At 42.0% G+C, this 24,123-nt stretch overlaps 1 protein-coding gene across 4 annotated transcripts in view; it reads left to right on the forward strand.

The window, feature by feature from the left end:
* LOC310641825 (copine-8) overlaps positions 1 to 24,123 on the forward strand; it is an 80,865-nt gene that overhangs the window by 11,093 nt on the left and 45,649 nt on the right. For all 4 annotated transcript variants that reach the window (XM_083365099.1, XM_083365100.1, XM_083365101.1 and 1 more), the window contains exons 2-3: positions 19,753 to 19,793; positions 20,947 to 20,993. In XM_083365099.1, coding sequence (XP_083221225.1) covers positions 19,753 to 19,793; positions 20,947 to 20,993 — 88 coding nt within the window. The remainder of the gene's footprint in view (positions 1 to 19,752; positions 19,794 to 20,946; positions 20,994 to 24,123) is intronic.

Below are 24,123 nucleotides of genomic sequence, written 5' to 3' on the forward strand. Positions count from 1 at the left end.
CTACATGGGGCTGCCCTTGAGGACCACTCGGAGGCTTCAGCTGGTGCAGAATGCAGCCGCACGAGTTGTGATGGGGGTTTCCCAATACTCCCATGTAACACCTCTACTCCACGAGCTGCATTGGCTTCCGGTTGCCCTCCGGGTGAGATTCAAGGTGCTGGTGATGACCTATAAAGCCCTACATGGCTTGGGTCCGGGATATCTGAGGGAACACCTGCTACCAGCATCAAGTTCCCTTCATCCAGTGCGCTCCCACAGGGAGGGTCTTCTCAGGGTGCCGCCGGTAAAAGATTGCCGGCGGGTAACGCCCAGGGGGAGGGCCTTCTTAGTGGGTGCGCCTGCCCTCTGGAACCAGCTGCCCGTGGAGTTGAGGACTGCCCCCGACCTCCGTTCATTCCGCCGGGGCCTGAAGACCTGGCTCTTAGAGCTCTCTGGCCCAGGCCGAGAATTTTAATTTTAATTTTAATTTTAATTGGGGTTTTTGTTCTCTCAGGGACTATTATAATCTTTTTAATTGTTTTTAATTTTTGTATTTCTTGTTTTAATTCCCTGTAAACTGCCCTGAGTCCTTCGGGAAAGGGCGGTATACAAATCCAATTAAATAAATAAATAAAATAAATAAATATCCAATCCCTGCAACCATTCTTCATATGTTTTAGTCTCCAGTCCCCTAATCATCTTTGTCACCCTTCTCTGCACTCTTTCCAGAATCTCATCATCTTTGGTTATTGTGGTGACCAAAACTGGATGCAGTATTCCAAGTGCGGTTTTATTAAGGCTTTATAGAGTGCTACGAATACTTCATGTGTCCTTGATTCTATCCCTCTATTAATGCAGTCAATGGCTTTTTTGGCTGTTGACTCACACTACTGGCTCATATTTAAGTGATTGTCCACTAGGTCTCCAAGTTCCCTCACAGTTTTTGCAGTGAGCCAGGTTTCACCTAATCTGTACCCATACAATAGATTTATCTTACTTTTCTCTACATTGACTTTCATTTTGTTAGATAGGGCCTAGTGTTCAAGTCTGTTGAGATCCATCTGCATCTTGAGCTTAACTTCTGGTGTATTGGCTATTCCTGATAGCTTAGTGTCATCTGCAAATTTGATGAGTTCTCCTTCTATAATCTCATCTAAGTCATTTATGAAGATATTGAAGAGTATTGTGCCTAAGACAGAACCTTGTGGTATCCCACTGTTTACTTCCCTCCATGTAGATGTAGCACCATTAAGAACTACTCTTTGAATATGGTTTGTCAGCCAGTTACAAATCGATCTGGTGGTAGTGCTGTCTATTCTACATTTTTCTAAATTACCAAGAAGTAGGTTGTGGTCTACTTTGTCGAATACCTTACTGAAATCTAAGTATACTACATCCATGGCATATCTCTGATCTACTAATTTAGTCATTTTGTCAAATAATGAAATAAGATTGTTTGGCATGATCTGTTTTTAACAAACCCATGCTGGCTTCTAGTTATAATTTTGTTTGTTTCTAGATGTTCGCAGATGTTTTTTGATGATCTTTTCCAATATTTTCCCAGGTATTGATGTTAGGCTGATTGGTCTGCAGTTTCTCGAGTCTGTTTCCCACCCTTTTTTTTTGAAGATGGGAATCACATCAGCTCTTTTCCAATCCTTAGGTAGCTCACCGGTGCTCCAGGATTTTTTAAAGATATGGTACAGTTTTTGATAAGTTGGGTTGTATTTTCTTTTTTGTGTGAAGAGAGATGCAAAGAATGAATTAAGCAGCTCTTCTTTCTCTCTACTCCCAGTTTCTTCATTGCCATCTTCTCTCAATGGGCCAATTGTTTCCTTGAGTTTTTTCTTGGTTTTTTTTTAATGTGTGGAAAGAACTTTTATTATTTTTGATATTTGTTGAAAGTCTTACTTCATTCTGAGCCTTAGCCAGTGGTGGGATTCAAATATGTGAACAACCGGTTCTCTGTTGGGAATGCCGCTTCCGGAAGTCCGTTCTGGGCAACAAAAAATTAGCTACTGGTTCTGCCAAAGTGGTGTGAACCAGCTGAATCCCACCATTGGTCTTAGCTTTCCTAACTTCATTTTTGCAGGTTTGAGCTATTTGTTGGTGTTCTGTCCTAGATATGTGTCTCTTTCCATTTTGTTGTTGTTGTTAGTTGCGAAGTCGTGTCCGACCCATCGCGACCCTATGAAGCTCACACCTACTGCTTCAGTGACTCCATCCAACCACCTCATTCTCTGTCGTCCCCTTCTTCTCTTGCCCTCCATCTTTCCCAGCATTAGGCTCTTCTCCAGTGAGTCCTTCCTTCTCATTAGGTGGCCAGAGTATTTGAGTTTTAGCTTCAGGATCTGGCCTTCTAAAGAGCAGTCAGGGTTGATCTCCTCTAGGACTGACCGGTTTGATCGCCTTTCCATTTACTATTACTATTATTAATTAATAATTACTAGTATTAATTTATTGGGATTATCTCATGTAAAAAGAAACCATTAATTCATGTCTTTGGTTCATGCTGTGGCTTTGGTCTGTATTTGCGGTTAAAACCTTTCCCTCAGTATATTCCTGCTGCAAACTGTTTCTCAGCTTTTGTCTTACGTGTTCTGTACCAGCCTGCTACTGGCCCTGCAGAAAAGGCAGGGACAACCCCTTTACAAACGGCAAGAGGCTGGAATTACGCCTGCCAAATTTATAGCTACAAAAACAAACAAGACACGAACCAGGAAACAGGAGCTTTAAGAAACATGAACCATCCGAGCGGTTGCCTTCAGCAAACCAGCCCTCCCAGACATTCCCCTTATATAGAGTTCAGGGCGTGGCTTCTCTCTGCCTCCTTCCGAGAAGCCCCATTGCCTTCCTCTGTTTACTCCTAATTGACTGCCTCCTGCGTCGGGTGTCCTTGAACAGGGCCAGCTGTGGGTCATCTTCATCCACGCTGTCAGGCTCACACAGCTGGGTCTCCGTGGTGACCAAGTGGGAGGGGCCTGGCTGAGGGCTCTCATCAGCAAGATCTTCAACCCCTCAGCAAGGTCTTCAACACCCCCCTCCTCTGAGTCGTCCGACCCAATTGCCGAACCCACAGGCTGACCCTGAATCACAACATTACGTTCTTAAGATGTGTGCAATTTGGTAATAATAATTGTGACCTTATTTTTCCCCATATCATTTCTTTCTATTATTTCTGGTAGAAAAATGAATATTAGCAGATGGTATAGGGCTTGGGTTTCCAGGTAGTAACTCCAGGGCAACAATACGCTTCTCTCCCTACTTTCATTTTTTTTTAACTTAAAAGTAAATAAGTTTTCAAAATTTCAAATGTGCTCCCTATCTTAAATATTTGGAGCACTTGTCCCTAGAAAAGAACACATCATTTGTACTTAAGTTTTTGTTCACCTTAGAAGTAATAACCTTAATGTCCAAATACACAGAATAATTTACTATTCTTCATGTTATAATAAATTTCTGAATGGGGCAATCTAGAGTTCTAGGATGACAAGCTAACTTCAAATGCCCTCTTTCAATTCAAACCTCTAATAAGAGATTCTAGGTACTTCTTTCATGGCGTCCTCTACCCTCCCTGCTTGGGGACCCTAACGTTCCCAAGAAAGGGATATATTAGTAAAGGTAAAGGTTCCCCCGCACATGCGTGCTAGTCGTTTCCAACTCTAGGGGCCGGTGCTCATCGAGCCAGTGCTTGTCCGAGGACGTCTCCGTGGTCATGTGGCCGGCATGATTAGACGCCAAAGGCGCACGGAACGCTGTTACCGTCCCACCGTAGGGGTCCCTATTTTTCTACTTGCATTTTGCTTTCGAACTGCTAGGTTGGCAGAAGCTGGGACGAGTAACAGGTGCTCAACTCTGTTAGGCGGCACTCGGGATTCGACCCGCCGAACTGCCAATCATCTGATCGACAAGCTCAGCATCCTAACCCACTGAGCCACTGAATCCCTATAGGGATATATTAGTAACTGTTAAATTGGTTCTAAGAATTCAAGCCAGTTTAAGGTTCTTAACAATTGCCTGGAATAATAAAGTTGGCTGAAACTGATTTTGCCCAAGTGGAGCAAGTAGGAAACAGACACCTGATTCAAAATACATCATTGGAGGCCTCCAGATCAGTACAGTGTCTTCTCGAAATGTCCTCTAAACCTATCACAGGAATTGTATATGGGTTCCAAAATTTATAGGGGATGATATTATAGCAATAGTCTCCTAACCACATAGGATAATTCTTCTGGGGAAGCAACTAAAGGGTACGGTATTAACCAGCAAAGTAAGACTCAAGATATGCCAAGCTATTTTCAGTCATCCTCACATAGATTTTCATAGGTGGATTCGAATCATCTCCAGATCTGACTTATTCTTCATGGATCCTCTGAACTTTAATAATAATGCCATAATGAAAAGAATCAGAAGTGATAATATCAAGGATCCATTTTATCTTGTCATTCTAATCTATAACAAAACTCAGCCTCGCTATAGTTGCTCAGCCTGTCATCTTGAAAATTACCCCAACGCATTCAGTAATCTTATGCATTCTATGTTTCTTGACTTAGACTATTTTAATTAATCCTTTACTCCGGCAGGTGGACAACTTGGCTGCTGGTTGAAGTGGTTTAGGCTGACAATGGATTAATAATAGCATCTTTCCCATCCCAACTCCCCTTCATTTTTATTGTATTCACTATCACTCTTCTCATTGTGAAGTCAAATGTGAATAAATATGACTCATGAATAGCATACTTATTGGCATACAAGCCATGAAGTCACAAACTAGCACTGAGAAATCCCTGGCATAAATTTTATCTTGTCTTTATTGTACCAAAACTGGTCTTATTTTTTTCTTTCTTGCAGTTTATATGCATTAGACAGAACATCGATTGCATATTTGTCAGTTTTCCTATTTCACTGAAATTGCAGGATAAATTTGGCAGCTCTCTCCTGAAGTGGAATAGCTGTTGAATATATAGTCAGAATAATTTTTAAGTTATCTATGAAAAAGTATGCTTTAGTGAAGCCAGGTCCCCATTTGTAGAATGTTTTTGTTAGCCTTTTAATCTAAATCATTTCCATCTCTTGCAAGTTCTAATCTTGTAGTTGTTTAGCCTTCCTAATGACCATCATTTCTGCTCAGTGGGTGAATTTTCAGACCTTTGAATAAATTTTACCTTACTGATTTTCATTCCCAAGTAACTATAAAGCATTTGCATGATTTTAGACTATTACTTTTATATAACAAAATAAGAATTTCCATACACATAGAAACCAATGTTTCATGGGATGTATTCATACAATACTCTCATGCAACCTTTTCTTGGTGGTATTCTTTATTTCTTAAGCTGCCGTAGCAGCCTCAGGGAAGTGAGAGAAAAAAACAAAAGCTTGATCTGGAAATATGCAGATAGTAGAGGAAGGCTTCTTACAAATGTCATTCTCATCCATACAACATTTCTAAATGCAACTTGCATATTTAAATGGAAGTGGGTTTTTCTGTTCTGTCTATTCCACAGTTTTCTTAGGTAGGTAAGAAAATTAATTCCTTAAATAGTTCTTAATTCTTGCTAGAATTGCTGGGCACGTTATTTATCTGTTCTTGGTAGAATATCCTGAGTAAATAGTAAATGTAGTTGAAAATGAAAACCTACATAATAGATCCCTGGCACTTTTTTCTGAAGCTGCATGTTAATTTGCTATTAGTATATGCAGCACATAGGAAATGTTGTGAACCCTGGAAGTATGCTTTCTCTGTTGTGGTGCCTGGCCTATTGGCTTTTGTAAAACACTAAAGGCCTATGTGTTGCCATGAGCCGTGGATGAATACAGTATGCTGGCTGGCGTCCTCAGTTGCCAGTCTGTTACTTGCTTTTGATGAGAATGTTTCTATGATTGATTTTAAATCTGTAATTTTTAAATTTACGTATTTTTGAATTTGTGAGCTCCCTAGGGTGGTTTGCAAGTTGGGCATCCGTAGAGGTTGAGTAAATATCCAAGCGTCTTCATTGTTTAAAATGTTTGACCCGTAAGATAGTCTCGAGGATCTTACAAAAAAAAATTAGAATACAATCACTCAGAAGAAAATTGTATTGCGTTCAAAGGCTTATGGTTCAAAATATACATGCAACGTTTAACTTAGCTTCCAATAATAAATTGTATAATTATACATAGACCCTATGTCAGAATCCATTTATATCCCATTCATAAATCCCTATCTATATGTTCTTACACCCCTCCCTGGATTCTGCCATTCCCAAGGAGGAGAAGAGAAGATGTTAATTGGCCATCCCTATCCATTAGATGCAAGGTTTTTTATTCAGCCTGCCTGGAGGCCGTCATCAAAGACCAGGGAAAGAACCTTTGAACTGAGAAGAACAAAGAAAGGTGGTGGTGGGGGGAGAGATCTGGTTTGTATCTCCGATTAGAATCCGAAGGAGAGGAAGGAAATGTCGTAAAGGCATGGAAGATCTCTTTTCCCTTGGAAAGTTTTGACACCTGAACCTTAATTGATCCGGGACTGACCAAATGGACTGAGGGGAGGGGGTTTCACTCAGGGACACTTTAAAAGTATCAATCTGTAACACAGTTTTCAGATCCTGTCTAGTTTTTCCACTGACAATCATGTTTTAGTAAAAGCTCCTTCTTGGACAATCCTGTCTCCAAGAGTTCTTCTTTCCTAAGATGTGGATTGGGGTGGGTCCTGACACCCTAGTTACTTGAGGGACCGCCTATCTCCCATAGTATCTGCCCAGCTAATTTGATCTGGTAGTGTCGGCACACTCCAGGTTCCATTAATTATGCCAGCTGTCAGAATTCTGGAAGCACACCTTCTCTATAGAACAGGGGTCTTCAAACTACGGCCTGCGAGCTACATCCGGACCTCCGGAAGGCTCCTTGCAGCTCTCCAGCTCCTCCCATGTGTTTCCAAACAGCCCAGGGAGAGAAAGCAGGTTGTATTCACCACTGTTTGGAAAGAAAGAAAGGTAGGATTCCCTCAATTTCTCCAGTGTGTGTGTGTGTGTGGGGGGGTTGCTAGCCAGCTGGAGGGTTGGTGGACGAGGAAGGGGAAACACATTCCTTTTTAACATTGGCACTGGTTTTGAGCCAGCTGGAAGGTTGCTTCCTGTCAGAACTGCCATCCTTTGCTCACACCTGTGCTTCGCTACATACCAGTCTGCCATAAGCCACGGGGGTGGGGGGAAGAAGTCACGGGAAGGCAAGGGGAAACAGAAAGTGATCTTCATGCTGTTCCCAGCCGTCCCAAGGCCGAGGATCTGGAAATGGAATGCAGCGCCTATCCATCTATCCAACTGTTTGCAGGGGCAGTTACCAAAACATGTTCTTTGAATATTTATTTATTTATTTATTTAATTGAATTTTTATACCGCCCTTCTCCCGAAGGACTCAGGGCGGTGAACAGGGCATATAAATAGAAGTACAAAAGTTAAAAAGGATTAAATTGTTGCCCAAATTAAAACAATCAAAATATAAAAAACATTAAAACCCTAACATTTCCCCCATCAGGCCAGGCCAGCTTGTTCGAATAAATGGGTCTTTAACCCGCGCCGGAAGGAGCGAAGATCCGGTGCCATCCGGAGCTCAACCGGCAGTTGATTCCATAAAGCCGGGGCGCCCACAGAGAAGGCCCTCCCCCTGGGGGCCACCAGCCGGCATATGACTGGACAATGGAGAGAGAACGGGGTGGAAAGGAGAAGGGAAATTTAACCAAGGAATCTTCATGCGCAGACTTTTTTTTTAATCCCTTTTATATTCCGCCCTTCTCCAAAGACTCAGGGCGGCTTACAATCTAAGGCACAAATCAATGTGCTTAGCAATAGCCTTCATCCTATGTATATACCTGCTTATTAGGGCTTTCACACCCCCCCCAAGCGGCATTATTACAAAGTCAGCTTATTGCCCCCAACAATCTGGGTCCTCATTTTACCTACCTCGGAAGGATGGAAGGCTGAGTCAACCTTGAGCCTGGTGGGACTCGAACCTGCACTAATTGCAGGCAGCTGGTGTTACTTAGGGAGGCATTAGCCCACTGCTCCACCAAGGCCCTTTTAGATTTGCCTTTGCTACTATAACTGCTTGGCTTTAGTAAAAGTAACCTTTTCACTACTGAATGGAGTCAAGAGTGTTTCTTTCCTAAGATAACCAAGCTGGGCCAGGTCTGACACTTCCTTTGCTGGTGGGGAGGAGGGTTGATCTAAGGCAGGGCTTTTCAACCTTTTCACCCATTGTATGACTTTTAGGATATGGCAACATTCAAGTACCGCCAGTTGCCTAGCAAGGTGTCAAAAACGATGATCCAAAAAAAAAAAGGAAAAAAGTGTTGGAAGTACAGGTAGTCCTCGAATTACAACAGTTCACTTAGTGACTGTTCGAAGTTACAATGGCACTGAAAAAAGTGCCCACCAAGCCACAGCCGAGCAAGACACCTGCCTGCCTGCCCGGCGGAGCTCTTCCTCCTGTCCGAGGTTTCCATTGTTGTGAGCATTTCTTTTGAGGATTGTCAGCGGGGGTGGGGTGGGTGTTTGATTTTTATTCCCCCCATCTCCTGGGTGGGTGCAGCAGGTTTTGGTCACGTCACATGACCCTGGGACACTGTGACCGTCATAAATATGAATCAGTTGCCAAGCATCTGAATGTAAATCACAAGACCCTGGAGATGCTGCAACATTCCAGCTGATCGGCGCTTCTTCTGGGCTCAGAAGCGCCAGGATCAGCGCCAAGCTCCAGCTGGAGCCTGGTGCTGATCCTGGTGCTTCCACTGAGCCCTGACAGCCCTGCAGCTCCAGCCGTCTCTTGCTCAGGCTTGTGCGGTGCTGCCACCGGTTCAGCTCATTCCCCTCCCCCGCTACCACTTTTCTAGGATGGTTGCGTATCACCTGCCAGGTGCCACTGTACCACAGGTGGTACCTGTACTACTGGTTGAAAAGCCCTGATCTAAGGGAGTCCCTTTTATTGTTTCTCCCCCCACACAAAGAAAGCCCCATTTGAACTGGCTCAGGCCAGGTGGAAGGGTCATCTGGAGGGTCCCTTCGTTTGCCTTGTGTGTGTGTGGGGGAATGATCTAGCCTATTTGGGCACATTTATAAAATTGATTTTTCCCCCCCTCTGGCCCTTGAATTTTTGCAAAATGTCCAATGGGGCCTTCAGACTGAAAAGTTTGGAGGCCCCCGCTATAGAAGAATGGGGTGAGGTTCCTGCCCAGATTCAAATGGCCTCCACCCTGTTTGTATTTCAAACAGCTCAGAAGATGTAGCTCTTTGCCCAGGTGTTCTGACCAAAACCTGATTCGCCCAAAGCAACCAAATCACATTGAAGATGGAACATACATTTATTTTCATGCAACCGATAATACAGCATACTGGGCTCTCAGCAAAGTTTTGCACTTTGCTGAACAGTCACGCAAAAGTAGCTTATATACCTTTCGCCCATTACATTGCAAAGAAAAAGCCAGAGAAAGGAATGGTTGAAATGCCTTACACAGTTCTGTTAGAAACAAAAGGAAGTAGCGGCCATTTGTTATACTACCGTTGGAATGATTAGTTAAATACAGTGGTTAGGAGGATCACCAGTTAGTGAGTCAGATTAGTGAAAGGAAGGAAGAGGGGTATGTGTGGAATTTCAGAGGTTGCGCAGTGACTTATCAGATAAATTGTGGGGTGTAGCTCTTATGTTGATAATTTTTTTTCTAATATTGTGAATAGTTCAGTTAGCTGTGACTTACCTGGATCAGGCATTCATTGCTTATTCAATTGGAGCAGCTTCGAGTGGAATCCCCAAGGGATCACTTTCTTGTGACCATGAGGGCTTTCAGCACCACCAATCTATTGGAGAGATCTATTGTAATGGCCTGTTGAAGTCAATTTACGAAAACTTTTGGTTTTCAGTAAGTTTTCGGAGTATTTTCCAACTATTTGACAGGAGATTACCTTCTTGACACATGGAAAACTAAGTTGAAAAAAGTGCTTGACAGGTTTACTCCCAGCAGTCTCTCCTTTTCATTAATACAAATACTATACTTAATTTATTTACTTTCTCTAGGAGATAAATGACACAAAAACACCTAAAGCAATACTAGAAGAAGACATGAATATAATAAGCATGGATATAAATCATTATTTACTTTTATTTTTAAAAGGTTTGATTGGCTGCCCATCTTAAGGGCCATGGCCCTAGGCAACTCACAAAAGCAGCAGTAAAAAACAAAAATAATAAAATCAATGTCCCAGATAAAATAAATAAAATCCCAGCTTCTTAAACAACATTTACAGCCATGAACTCCAGTCTCACCCCATCCAATGCTGAAAGGAAGAACCAGATTTTTAAGGCTTTCTGGAAAGCTAGAAAAGTTAAGGGCCTGCAGAAACTCAGACTTGACTACATACTGTGGCAGTAAGCGTGACAAGCATCCATATATTTTATGTTCTTTTCATGTCTGCAAAATGCCATCCAGTAATACTGTTTAAAGAGAAATAACTCTGTTGATGAATGGTGACAAAATGAATCATTGGCCAGCTTCTGTGACCTTTTTGCTAGATATTTTGTAGAGAAAAATCATTATGGGCAACATGATAACTTTATTGCCACTTTGAAGTACACCAATTATCAGAGTTAGATGGTGGTTAGTCAAAATCCAATTAAGGGAGATATCTTCCAATGAGAGATTTATTTGAGTTTGTGGATTCTGATGAAGTGGGCAATATTTTATGTGAGCTGGATTTTTGTGTGTTTTAGCCTAATCAAGTTGCCAAGAAGGGGATATAGATTTGATTGGGGAAGTAGTGAATTCTTTGAGAAAAGGGAATCATCATCCTTGAATGAAACGGCAGTATGCCCTGTCCACAAGAGGGAGGTTTGACTCTTGAAGTGGCCATCTTCATTGCCCCATCTTCACACTTTTGGGGGGAAGGTTCTTGAGAAGGTAAAGGGTAGTAGCAACATCAACTGGGAGATAAAACAGGATCCTGACATGTCTAGTTGATAATTTTTGTCAGCTAAAAGGTAAAGAAATAGAAGGACAGCTATGCTGGACTTCATTCTTACTAATAGGCATATAATGATTGAAGGGGTAGAAGTTGTAGGAACTTTGGGGAAAGAGTGACTGTGTCATATTAGCATTCAACATAATGTAGGCACAGTTAATTGAACAAAGTCAAACTATTGTTTTAGATTTCAAGAAAAGTGACCTGAACAAACTTAAGAGATTAGGAAGGATTCCTTGAATGGAGATCCTAAAGGGAAAAACAATTCAGGATGTTTGGGAGACACTGAAACATGAAATTACAAAAGACCAATCAAACACAATACCACAAAGGGGGGAAAAAGACACACGATGAAACCACCATGGCAGCACAAAGAATTGCCTGAGAAACTGAGGGACAAAAAAGAACAAGTATAAAAAAATGGACGCTCAAATCTAAAAGGATGATGTCAGGAAAGCTAAAGCTCAGAATTGCAACAAATGCCAAAAATAACAACAACAAAAATTCTTTTAGTATGGAAAGAATAAGAAGAAAGTCAAGGGAAAGATTTGTTCACTAATGTGAGAAGATGATAAGATGGTGGCAGGCAGCAGGGACAAAGCAGAACTGCTTAATTCCTTCTTTGCATCTGTCACAATTTACAAAATGAAAAAAAAAATAGTCCAACCCTATCAGAAGCAGCACCGTGTGAGATAGAAGAGGAATTGCAGGTCAAAAGAGGCAAAAAATAATAATAATAGTAAGAGAGCACCTATCCACTCTAGACAAATTTAAACCTCCAGGACCAGATGGTTAACATCTCAGGGTTCTGAAGGAGCTGGCAGATGTGATCTCGGAACCACTGAACTAAACCTTTGGAGCACTCCTGGTGAATGGGGGAACCGTGATAAATATCAGTCAGTTGCCAAACATCTGAATTTTGACTATGTGACTGTGAGGATGCTGCACTTTTTTCCAGTGTCTTTGTAACGCCAAACAGTCATTAAACGAACTGTTGTAAGTCGAGGACTACCTGTACATTTTATTATATCACTGTTAGGGTTTTGAAATAATGCAGAACAGTGACACACAGGCTGTTTCTTTCCCCACCCAAAAATGTTTTATTGTACAAAATTAAATTTGCATTTTATTTTACTCAGTGCTTTTTTTTGTAAAAGAAAAAGGTGCCGGAACTCACACATGTCATACAACCCTCCTTGCCTACCCTACAAGGTTCCATCCAGAAAAGGTGCTGGAACTCCGTTCTGAGCGTTCTATGACAAAAAAAGCCCTGATTTTACTTCTCTTCCTATTACTATGAATTGACAACTATTTCTATTGTTATTCAGTCTATACATTTCTGTCTCTATGTTCTATTTCTCTATTCCTATTTCTGATGTTTGTAGCACTATGTTTTCTTATGTTAAACATTTCTTAGCTTTTTCAATCTTTCCTTTTCCTCCAGACGTTCTTTTCCGATAGCCAGTCTCAATGCATTTGCATGCGAAAATCCTTTTCACTACAGACTTGTGGATGGGGTTTCTCTCCCCTTCCCAAGTCGGAAGAAATTACAGCTTTCTGTTTCTGGAGCTTTAGAGCTGCTGCACATGGTGGACTTAGCTATACACTCCAATTGGGCTCTTTTGCTCCCTTTGTGTCTCAGCTCTGCCTCTCAACAGTCCTGCAACTCCAACTCTCTTCCTATTTGAAAACTACTCTGAGTTGCTTATCTTTGAGTTGGAGGTTTCTCATTCCCAAGTCTCTGCTGTCTTCATGGATTGACTCCTTTCTTGACATATCCACCCACCTGCTTTCTTTCAGTTACCTTTTTATAAAATAAACTCACCTATTAAGGAGAGGTTGGGGCTGTTTCAACCCTCCTGTTTCCACGGTCATAAAGCACCTAAAGTCTACAGTAGTGGCTAAAATTGTGGAGACCTTTGGGAAATGCGTATTTTTGAGGTTTGATGGCTAATAACACCACTTTTTGGGGGGAGCAGTACCATAAAGAGATTGCCGGCGGGTGACACCCAGGGATAGGGCCTTCTCAGTGGGGGCGCCTGCCCTTTGGAACCAGCTGCCGGTGGAGCTGAGGACTGCTCCCGACCTCCGATCATTCCGCCGGGGCCTGAAGACCTGGCTCTTCGAGCTCTCTGGCCCAGGCTGAGGAGACATTCATTTTAATTGGGGTTTTTAATAGTACAGGGTTGATTTAATATTTTTTAAATTGGGTTTTAACTTTTGTATGGTTGATTTTTAACTCCCTGTAAACCGCCCTGAGTCCTCAGGGAAAGGGCGGTATATAAATGCAATAAAATAAATAAAATAAATAAAATTATATATCAATGGAGAGATAATTTAATCAAGAATGTAATGCAACAACGTTTGTTCAATTATCCGTACTGTATTCTATGAAAGGTTATAGCCAAATAACCGGAAAAAGGAAGCACAACTTGCTTAGGTTGATATCAGGTAGCTTTCCTTCATCTGATTGCAGCCAATGAGCATGAGTGTTTAGAGAGCCAATCAGGTGTCATCTTGTTTTGGCAATGAGCCAATCAGATTCACAGCAAGATTCAGTTATTGATGTCATGTATTGAAGCTGAGAGGAGGACGTTTGTCAGTGTGTTATGTGATCGCTATCACGTTGGTTGTTTTTTTAATGTTCTTTCATTTAGTGAGCTTGTAAAACGTAATAAAATTAAAGTAATGGTGCAGAGTTGACTGGTTGCCCAGAAAGTGATATAAAATAGTATTATTAAGTGAACAAGGCTACTGTTATAAAGAAATTAGAAGGAAAATTGGTGGAAACTTAACCAAAGGTGGCATTTCTACTGTACACCTTTCCCCAAAAGGTTTCCACAAGTTTGGCCACTACTGTAGGTGTGAGGTTGCTGTAAAAAAAATAGAATGGTAATATCCACAAAACTGACCATAAATTTATTAGAAAAAATATGGTATAAAAATTGAAAAATTTACATTCTTCAAGCCTGAAAAGTTACTCTGAAAATTTGAAAAGATGGGAGATTAAAAATGATTTTATAGAATCATGAAAAGTATGGTACAAGTGCTCATATGTACAACATATAAATGTACGCTGAGCCCAGCCCTTTAAATTTTAACACAACAGTACTAATTTGTGGTATTTACTTGCCGTCATATGTTTTAACAGTTTTAAGGCTTACTGCATTGCTGACTAGACAGTTAAGGTTATGTTTTCTTCCCTTGCCCTGAGCCATTATGTCTTGCTTCACTACACTGAATTAATGCTGAAGGCTATGTCCAGAACTGAAGACCTTTTCTTCAGAAAGGAAAGATTAATAAGATTGGTAACACCTAGTATGGGGTTCTGAAGGGCAATAGCTATTTCATTTCACAACTTCATTTCCTTTAACTGCAATCTATAATCCAACTAATCTTGACTATACCGTTAGCTGTGGGAGTTGCCAGACATCTAGTCCATCTACATGACTAGCCTAATAAAGTTACAGACCGTAGCTGCAAGACTAGTTGACTTTAATGTTTCCCCCATGTTGTCTACTTGCCTATTTTCAAGGACATTGATTCCAATGACACAATGATAGTGCAGTCTGCTGATTCTTCTGCAGGAAAACCTACTGAGTTCTGGAGTTACACCAAATCTTTCTGCTATTTCTAATAAATCTCCAGAGTTATGTCATAAAACCTCTCACTTTCTGTAAAAGGAATTATTGAGAGCATCATTCTGGAAGATTTATTTATTTATTTATTTTATTTAATCCCATTTATATCCCGCACTTCTCCGAAGACTCAGGGCGGCTTACAATTTAAGCACAAACCAATGTGCTTAGCAATAGCCTTCATTCTATGTATATGCCTGCTTATTAGGGCTTTCGGGGGCCCCCAAGCAGCATTATTACAAAGTCAGCTTAATTGCCCCCAACAATCTGGGTCCTCATTTTACCTACCTCAGAAGGATGGAAGGCTGAGTCAACCTTGAGCCTGGTGGGATTCGAACCTGCACTAATTGCAGGCAGCTGGTGTTACTTAAGGAGGCAGCCCACTGCTCCACCAAGGCTCTTTTAAGATTGTGTTCTTGCCTTCTTTTCTAGGCACTTTACCTTTCAAGAACAGTAGCCACCTTAGGGCTTTATTAGATCTCTGCAGCTATTTTTTTTAGGTGTCCTTGTTTCTGGAATATGCTGCTTGCTTCTCTACTTCCATCTTTTAAAGTGGATTGTATGACATAGGGCAAGGATATCCAAGGTACCACTTATTTCCAATTGTTTCTGCCAGCCTAGTGTGTTCCAGCAGAGATGGGTCTCCTCCATTAAATATTGCCACCTTGTGGGACTTAGGAAGTGTGCTTTTCTATTACAGCTTCTATCCTCTGGGACAGCAGCCCCCCCCCCCCGAGTAAGGATGACATCCTCTCTTGTTGGGTTCCAGAAAACCTTGAAAACCTGGCTTTCGTCTCAAACCTGTTTTGTTTCATAGGTTTTGTTACCAGACCATTTTATTGATTGATTTTATTTGAATTGATTTTAGACAGTGTACATCATAAAACATAAAGAAATAATATGCAAAATATATATGGCCCCAAGTAAAACTGCTACTATAGATGTTAATACAACCAGGAAAAGGACCCTTTAACATACTTGGGGCCCCAGGCCTGGGGACATAAGTCTTCACAGCCTTGCAAAAGGTCAACAAGATCGGGTCATCCTGATATCTGGCGGGAAGGATAATCCATGGGTCAGAGGTAACAGTATAGGACAGGGCTTTTCAACCTTTTCACCCATTGTACCACTTTTAGGATATGGCAACATCCGAGTACCACCAGTTGCCTAGCAAGGTGTCAAAAACCTGATGACCAAAGAAAGGAAAAAAGTGATAAAGTACAGGTAATCCTCGACTTACAACAGTTCGCTGGGTGACTGTTCGAAGTGACAATGACACTAAAAAAAAATGCCCCCCAAGCCACAGCTGAGCAAGACACCTACCTGCCCACCCGGCGGCGCTCTTCCTCCTGTTTGAGGTTTTCATTGTTGTGAGCATTTCTGTTGAGGATTGGCAGCAGGGGTGGGGGTGCTTGGTTTTTATCCCCCCCATCTGCTGGGTGGTTGCAGCATGTTTTGGTCACTTCACATGACCCTGGGACACTGTGACTGTCATAAATATGAATCAGTTGCCAAGCATCTGAGTGTAAATCACAAGACCCTGGAGATGCTGCAACATTCCAGCTGATTGGCGCTTCCTGTGGGCTCAGCAAAAGCCCCGGTATCAGTGCTGCTTTCCAGCTGATTGGTGCTTCTTTAGGGCTTATGGAGGAATCTCTGTGGATTTATTAATGCATATGAATGAAACATGTTTTGCTGCCCTGACCACCCTCTCCCATTTCATGCAACACCAAGGCTTTGATGACAGCATGTATCAGGTTTCCCAGAACAACCCCAAGCTGGGCCCATTAGTCACCTGGGGTGCACCCATCTAACAGGTGTAGCCTCGTTGCAGGGGGGTATGCCAGACAATTGGAGGCTCACCAGGAATGGTCTGACCGTGACAGGAGAAACCAATATCTTCCCCCAGTTCAAGAGCATTCTGCCACTGGTCTGACAGAAAAACTTGGTGAGGCATATTTAATTTAATTTAATTTAATTTATTGAGATTTTTATACCGCCCTTCTCCCAAAGGGACTCAGGGCGGTTCACAGGGCATAAATATAAATAACAATACAAACATTAAAAGACAATTAAATCAATGCCCAAGTTAAAACTAGAATAATAAAACAAGCCTATAAAAAACCCATGTACCCCCATCAGGCCAGACCCGCTAGTTCAAATAAATGGGTATTCAACCCGCGACGGAAGGATCGGAGGTCTGATGCCATCCGGAGCTCAACCGGCAGTTGGTTCCATAACGCCGGAGCACCCACAGAGAAGGCCCTCCCCCTGGGGGCCACCAGTCGACATTCCTTGACAGGAGGCACCCTGAGGAGGCCCTCTCTGTGGGCGCGCACAGGGCGGAGGGGAGTCGACGCCGGCAGCAGGTGGTCCTCGAGGTATCGCGGACCCATGCCATGTAGGGACTTAAAGATCATAACCAAAACCTTGAACCTTACCCGGAAGACAACTGGTAACCAATGCAGCTCACGGAGCAAAGGTGTAACATGGGAGTACCGGGAAACTCCCAAGACAACTCTCGCGGCCGCATTCTGTACCAGTTGGAGCCTCCGAGTAGTCTTCAACGGAAGTCCCATGTAGAGAGCGTTACAGTAGTCTAGGCGAGAGGTCACGAGCGCATGAGTGACCGTACATAAGGCCTCCCGGTCCAGATAGGGCCGCAACTGGCGCACCAGGCGAACCTGGGCAAAAGCCCCCCTAGTCACGGCCACTATGTGATCCTCCAAAGTGAGTCGTGAATCTAGGAGGACTCCCAAGTTGCGAGCCCTATCCACAGGGGGTAAAAGCTCACCCCCCATAGAAAGAGGTGGAACATCCCAGGTGTCCCGGGAAGCCGGAATGTACAGCCACTCAGTCTTGTCAGGGTTGAGTTGAAGTCTGTTCCTCCCCATCCAGACCCGAACCGCCTCCAGGCAACGGGACATCACAGCGAGGGCATCACTGGGGTGGTTTGGGGTCGAAATAAAAAGTTGGGTATCATCAGCATATTGATGATACCCAACTCCAAAACCACGAATGATCTCACCCAGCGGTTTCATATAGATGTTGAACAGGAGAGGCGAGAGGACCGACCCCTGAGGAACTCCACAAGCGAGAGTCCTAGGGGTCGACCTCTGCCCCCCTGCCAACACCGACTGCGAGCGTCCCAGGAGATAGGAGGAGAACCACTGAAAAACCGTGCCTCCCACTCCCAATCCCCTGAGACGCTGCAGCAGGATACCATGGTCGATGGTATCGAAAGCCGCCGAGAGGTCTAATAGGACTAGGACAGAGGAATATCCCCTATCCCGAGCCCTCCAGAGATCATTCACCAGAGCGACCAATGCCGTCTCCGTGCTGTGCCCGGGCCTGAAACCCGATTGGTAAGGGTCCAGATAATCCGCTTCATCCAGGACCAGAGGGAGCTGATGCGCCACCACACTCTCAACAACCTTCACAAGGAAGCGAAGGTTGGAGACTGGACGAAAGTTGTTCAATACAGCTGGGTCCAAGGCAGGCTTCTTGAGGAGAGGTCTCACCACCGCCTCCTTCAAGATGGTGGGGAAATAACCCTCGCTCAAAGAAGCAGATATAACCGCCTGGAGCCAGCCTCGTGTCCTCTCCCTAGCTGCATAAACCAGCCAAGAAGGGCACGGGTCCAATAAACATGTGGTGGAACTCAGCTTCCCCATAATCCTGTCCACTTCATCAGGGGTCACAGAATCAAACTCCTCCCAGATAACATTGACAAGACCGCCCGCGTCCTGATCGCCAGACTCTGCCCAGCTGGAGTCCAAACCGGTCCGAATCCGAGCGATTTTATCCGACAGATGTAGATTTAATGTTTCTTGCTGTTTTTGCACTACCCAGAATCCACTGGAGCTAGGCAGCCAATAAATGTAAATGAATAAAATAAAATTTAAAAGAAATAGCTCCTGCCTATGGATTTACAATGTGCGTGTGTGTCTGTGTGTGTGTATAGTGTGTGTGTGTGTGTGTTGTTGTTGTTGTTGTTGGTGGTGTGTGTGTGTGTGTGTGTGTGTATGTGTCTGGGATTGATCTATTGCTTTCTATCACCGGTTTCAGCTTGCCTGAACTACAGACTCCCAAAGTTTTTGTTTCAGTTTATTTTTTTGGATTCAGCCAGACCCACATTGGGCGAGGTTTTCCTCTTCAGCCCTCTCCTGTTTCCCCAGATGGCTGGGGTGGAAAGAAAAAAAAGATTTAATAGCAAAAGAGAAGGGGAGTGTCAGCAAGGAGACTTAACTTGCCAGTCGCTGTTCACCCACAGATGCAAGTTACCACAGAGCAGAAGGACCTCATTGGAGGGGCTGGTTTGATCCCAAGGACACCTCTTCCCTCATTACAGATACATTTGCCACTTTAGTGCCTAACTGTGTGTCTTTTCTGAGTTGTTTAAAATAAGTGTATGGCATCTGTTGTTTTGTTCTTCCACCTCCAACTACTTATTTGGCGTCTCTTCTAAGTTATTGGCGCTTAGTATTTATACATGCGCTGGGTAATCTCACTACTTTTAAAGTATTTCAATTCCTACAATGCGTCAGTTTCCACGATTCCTTTGTACATTACCCAATTCATAGGAGCAACAATAGAAGAGTACCCACTTTTCTACCATTGCTATATGTTTCAAGCCTATAAGTTCTCCTTAATAAGTTCTCCTTAATATCCAACTGCTGGGCCATATGGTAGCTGCCACTTAAATGTGTTTTGTCTTTATTTTAACCCTTACAGAAATGATATTTCCATTCTGCTTCTCTGGGCATGGATGTAAAACAGCTCTCTCTCTCTCTCTCTCTCTCTCTCTTTTTTTTTTTGTAACAGTGTTGGAAGGTACCTTGGAGGTCATCTAGTCCAGGGGTGTGCAATCCCTGGGCCATGGTCTGTGCAAGTGGCAGGCGTGTGCAGCTCCACTTGTGCAAGTGACGCACACACACCTGCCGCTCACATGGAACCGTCCCATCTCCCCCCCTACCAGTCCACCAAACTAGAAAGGTTGAGGACCGCTGATCTAGTGCAACCCCCTGTTCTCTCAGGAGACTATACTATTTCTGATAAATGGTTATCCAGTGTCTTCTTAAAAGCCTTATGCGGACTGAGTAAAATGTTTTAACAAAAATATCATTTTATTTTGCTTTTATTAATAGGAACCTTTTGGATAGAGATACATTTTCAAAATCTGATCCAAGTAAGTATTATTTTGGCATTCCCCTTTTGGAATAAGGCAATGAAGAGATAATGCATACACAGTGTACATTATTTGCATAAATAATGCTCGTTACAATAGTGTAATTTCAGATAGCCCTTCCCTCAAATGTAACTGTTGAATTGAGATTTTACTGTAGGAATTTAAAAACCAGATGTTGATTGGCTGATTGAACACCAGGACCTATTTGAATGCACTTTTGCGGTAGACTGTGCTTAGAGATATGAAAGCTTGAAAAAAGAAATTGTGGATATTTTGCGTCTGTTTTACAAGGCCTATTTTGTCTTTGGTTTACCAAAATTGATAAAACAGGCTATGAAGCATTTTTTTTAATAAAGGAGAATATTTGTAGCTCATGGTTGGCATGAGGGGTCCTTGCTGCTCTCTGAGCTTTCTTGCTTTCTTGCAGATGTTTCATTACCCAAACTAGGTAGCATCATCAGTAGCACTGATGATGTTACTTTGTTTGGGTAATGAAACATCTGCAAGAAAGCAAGCAAGCTCAGAGAGCACCGAGAAACATTTTTTTTATTTTTAATATATAATAATCAAGATGTTAAAAAATAGAGAAGCTTGTCAAGAGACAAATCTCAGTAGAAGCATGAATTCTGTTACATTCAGCCTTAAAATTAATATAGCCACTGTTTTCTATTTAAGTCTCTTTCCTTTACTGTTGTACAATAGAATATATTACATACATTTATTATATCTATACAATGTAACATTACATTTTTATAGTTGAAATGACACTTCAAAAAAGTGATGTAAGGGGTTGGCAATAGTTTTTATGGCTGACTGTAGTAGGCCATATTTAGTGTGGAAGGGATAAAATTAAAAAACTAGACTAAACCAAGATTATCCTCCCCCCCCCTATGCCCCAGTGCAATGGACAAGTGTTGAACTTTTAAATTTCTAAAATAAATCTATCTTTCCATATATATCTTTATTAGACTTAGTATATATATAAAATAAAACCACAAATATTCAAATCCCAGGTATGAATTTCAGTTCATTAACTCTTAAATATAACTTCTGCTATGTAATTTTAACATCTGCCTAATATTATATCTTAAATATAATAGTCTATAATGGAATGTTAATTTGCATATTGATTGTTTTTTCTTCTTTTCTACAGTTTGTGTTTTGTACACCCAAGGGATGGGAAATAAAGAATGGAGAGAGGTAATGTTATATATAGCAGTTGAGTACTGTCATATAAAAATAATATGTACTGGTGTGAGAATTTTTTGCTTTCCAAGAACTTGCAAGGACCAGCATAGCAAATGTGTACACAAATGCTTTATTACAACTTCCCCAATAACAGGATATTGCTTTCGGTTAACTCTACCCTTCTAGCTTTTGCAGGTTGTTGTTGCCGCCATGTGAAATGTCTTGAATCCTTTATATTCAGTCTCTAACATTCAGTTCAAACAAAAGACTCAAAATCTGTTAAGTAGCATACAATCTTTTCCTTTTTTCCAAATGTTCTTGCACTAGTTGTAATGAGTTGTGGTCCTTATCTGGTTGTTACCAAGTCCAGGCAAAACTCCAAGTAGGACTCCCTCCAGGATATGTTGCTCACCGCAGTTTGTGATCCTGGCAGTTGACTTGTTGTTTGAAATAGCTGCCAATAGTACATAGAATCATAGAGCTGGAAGGGACCTTGGTGGTCTTCTAGTCAAATTTGAGCAGGAAGGCAGGAGAATGGCTATGCCGGTTGTCCATTCTGTTATTGAAAACCTCCACAACTCCAGGAGGCAAGCTCTTTCATTGGTAATTGCTCTCTCTGTCAGGAAATTGCTCCTTAGTTCTAAGCTATATCTCTCTTTAAGCTTCCACCAATTACTTCTGGTCCTGCACTCTGAAAGACTATCATGTTAAACCTATATTTCTCTTTGTTAAATTAGACACACTGCTGGCTCATATTCAAGCGGTAGTCCATTAGGACACCTAGATCTCTTTCACATTTATTACTTCTGAACCAGGTACCACCTATTCTGTACCTGTGCATTTGGTTTTTCCTGCCTAAGTGCAGGACCTTACTTTTCCCACCAGTGAACTACATCTTGTTGGATAGCGCCCAATGCTCAAGTCTGTCAAGGTCCTTCTGAATCTATCTTCCAAAGTATTAGCTGTTCCCCCCAGCTTGGTGTCGTCTGCAAATTTGGTAAGTTCTCCTTCTAGATCATTCATGAAGATGTTAAAGAGTACTGGGCCTGTTTGCAATTCCTTTCCTCCTGTTATGTATCCAGGTGCAGGTCACCTGCATAACAGCAGCCACCAGGGGGCGTTGGCCTGGACAGTTTGGCGGGAAACCTAGTTTTCGCAGGAAACCTAGGGCCAAACCCATTGGCTAGCTACCTACCTGGCCTGGTATATAAGGAGGCCAGGTAGCCCTTGTTCGCCAGCACGGACCCCTTCAATAAAGAGCTGAACCTGTACTCCGGCTGGCATCTCTTCCTTGCATCGGACCCACTACATTACACCTCCTACATCCCTTTTTTTCTATTCTGCCTTAAAATTTGCATTTGTAAGCTAAGAGCTGGGGGGGGGGGCGGTCAGTCTGCTTCTGGATGTTGGCAAGTCCTTGAAAATGCCAGGGTGTGGCTCACTTATCATAGGCAGCTACCTGGAACACTAGCTTGCAGGCTTGTGAGGTAGTTGTGAGGGAATGTATGACTGCATGAGGGAAGTGAAGGTGAGAAACATTTCTGCCTTGCTGCAAAGCACAGATCGCAGCCATTCCCTCACAACTGGCTCTGTTTATATGTCATGCAGCACCAGATTCAAGCATGAGGTTGAAAGCTGGGAAAAGTTTAGTATTGTACAGGTTACCCTATCTTCAGACGCACTTGCCCAGGAGATGCAAAAGATGTTCTTCTGGCACACCATGTCCAGAAACATCTTTGGACAATTTTGGCAGGGTCACCAGTTGTGCCTAGAAGTTTCAGAATGCAACTACTTGCTGACAGGAAATATCCAGTTAAGCTGAATAACACCTATTCTATTAAATGCTGAACTGATTACTGGTAGGTTTCTGAGACTAATTCAAAGTATTAAATATTTGCTGTAGAGGATTTGGGCCTGGGCTCTTCAGAAGGTAGAATTTTCCTGTGGTGCCTGGGAGGCAATGCTATAGGTCTGAACCCCTAGAAAGATCAGAGAGTAGTAGGAACCTATAAAATAACATTCTCAGTAACATTATTTTAGATAAGTTAGATTGGCCTCACGCTTTTAGCCTTTAGAAATAATCTATTCCATCGGGCTTTGGGGGATGGAATTGGAAGACAACATTGGTCTTAATAGATTTATTTTGAAAAATGTTTGGATGTTAAAGATATTATAAATATATATTATTGTAAGCTGTCTAGATTCCCTTGAACTGGTGGTATATAAATAATTGTAAATAAATAAATAATCAAATATGTGTTGCAATGTAAGCCACATAATTTACATACTTGTGTCCATTGTTTGGAGGAAAATATGAAAGGCCAGGATTTACACTGTGATATCTTAAAGTGATTTTCATCATTTTCACATCATCATCACTTCATATTGGATTTTTGTGGCTTTGGAAGAAGACTTTTATAGCATTTACTTTTTCTCTCTCAGTATTGCTTAGATTAACAAATTAATAATCCATTTGGTTCTGACTTTGTAATTGTGAATGCCACCCTCTTCTCCAGTCTGTTTCACTTAAGTTCTTATGTGGTAATTTGCTATTATGTACCCATATTTAACCAAAAGTAACCCCCCCATTTGATATTTTTAAATTGGTAGGTGTAGGGAGACATCAGTTAAACCAGTTAAATAATCTGTCCAACTGAAGGCTGCAATGTTAAATGTGTAAGTTTTAAAATAGGTGAGTAGCTCCGATTTGCAGTTTCATAAAAAATAGCATCTGGTATAGGCTGTATAGAGATCAGGCTATGTATTTTTTTAAAAAAGATTTTTATTTCAGTTTTCTCTACAGTCCTGTGTTGGACTGAGAAAGTAATGGCCCAAAGTCATCCTGTCAGCTTTCATGCCAAAGGGAGGCCTAGAACTCTGTTTTCTGGACCAGTACCTTAACCACTATACCAAATTGTATATATGCCTTAGGATCACAGATTTTTCAGCATCTCTTGTATTTATTTGAGTAAAAGTTTTTAGTGCTGAAGCCAATCCTGTGGATAAAATTGTCCTGATTAAGTATATTTGTAGAGAAGTGACAGCTGACATGGTTACTACTGTTTGGAATAATTTCTCGTTGGAATGAGTCGTTCCTATCACCAGCTTATTTACATGTCATATTGGACTAGGCCAGGGGTAG

Source organism: Vipera ursinii (genome assembly GCF_947247035.1).
Source record: "Vipera ursinii genome assembly, chromosome: 6".
Classification (NCBI taxonomy): Eukaryota; Metazoa; Chordata; class Lepidosauria; order Squamata; family Viperidae; genus Vipera; species Vipera ursinii.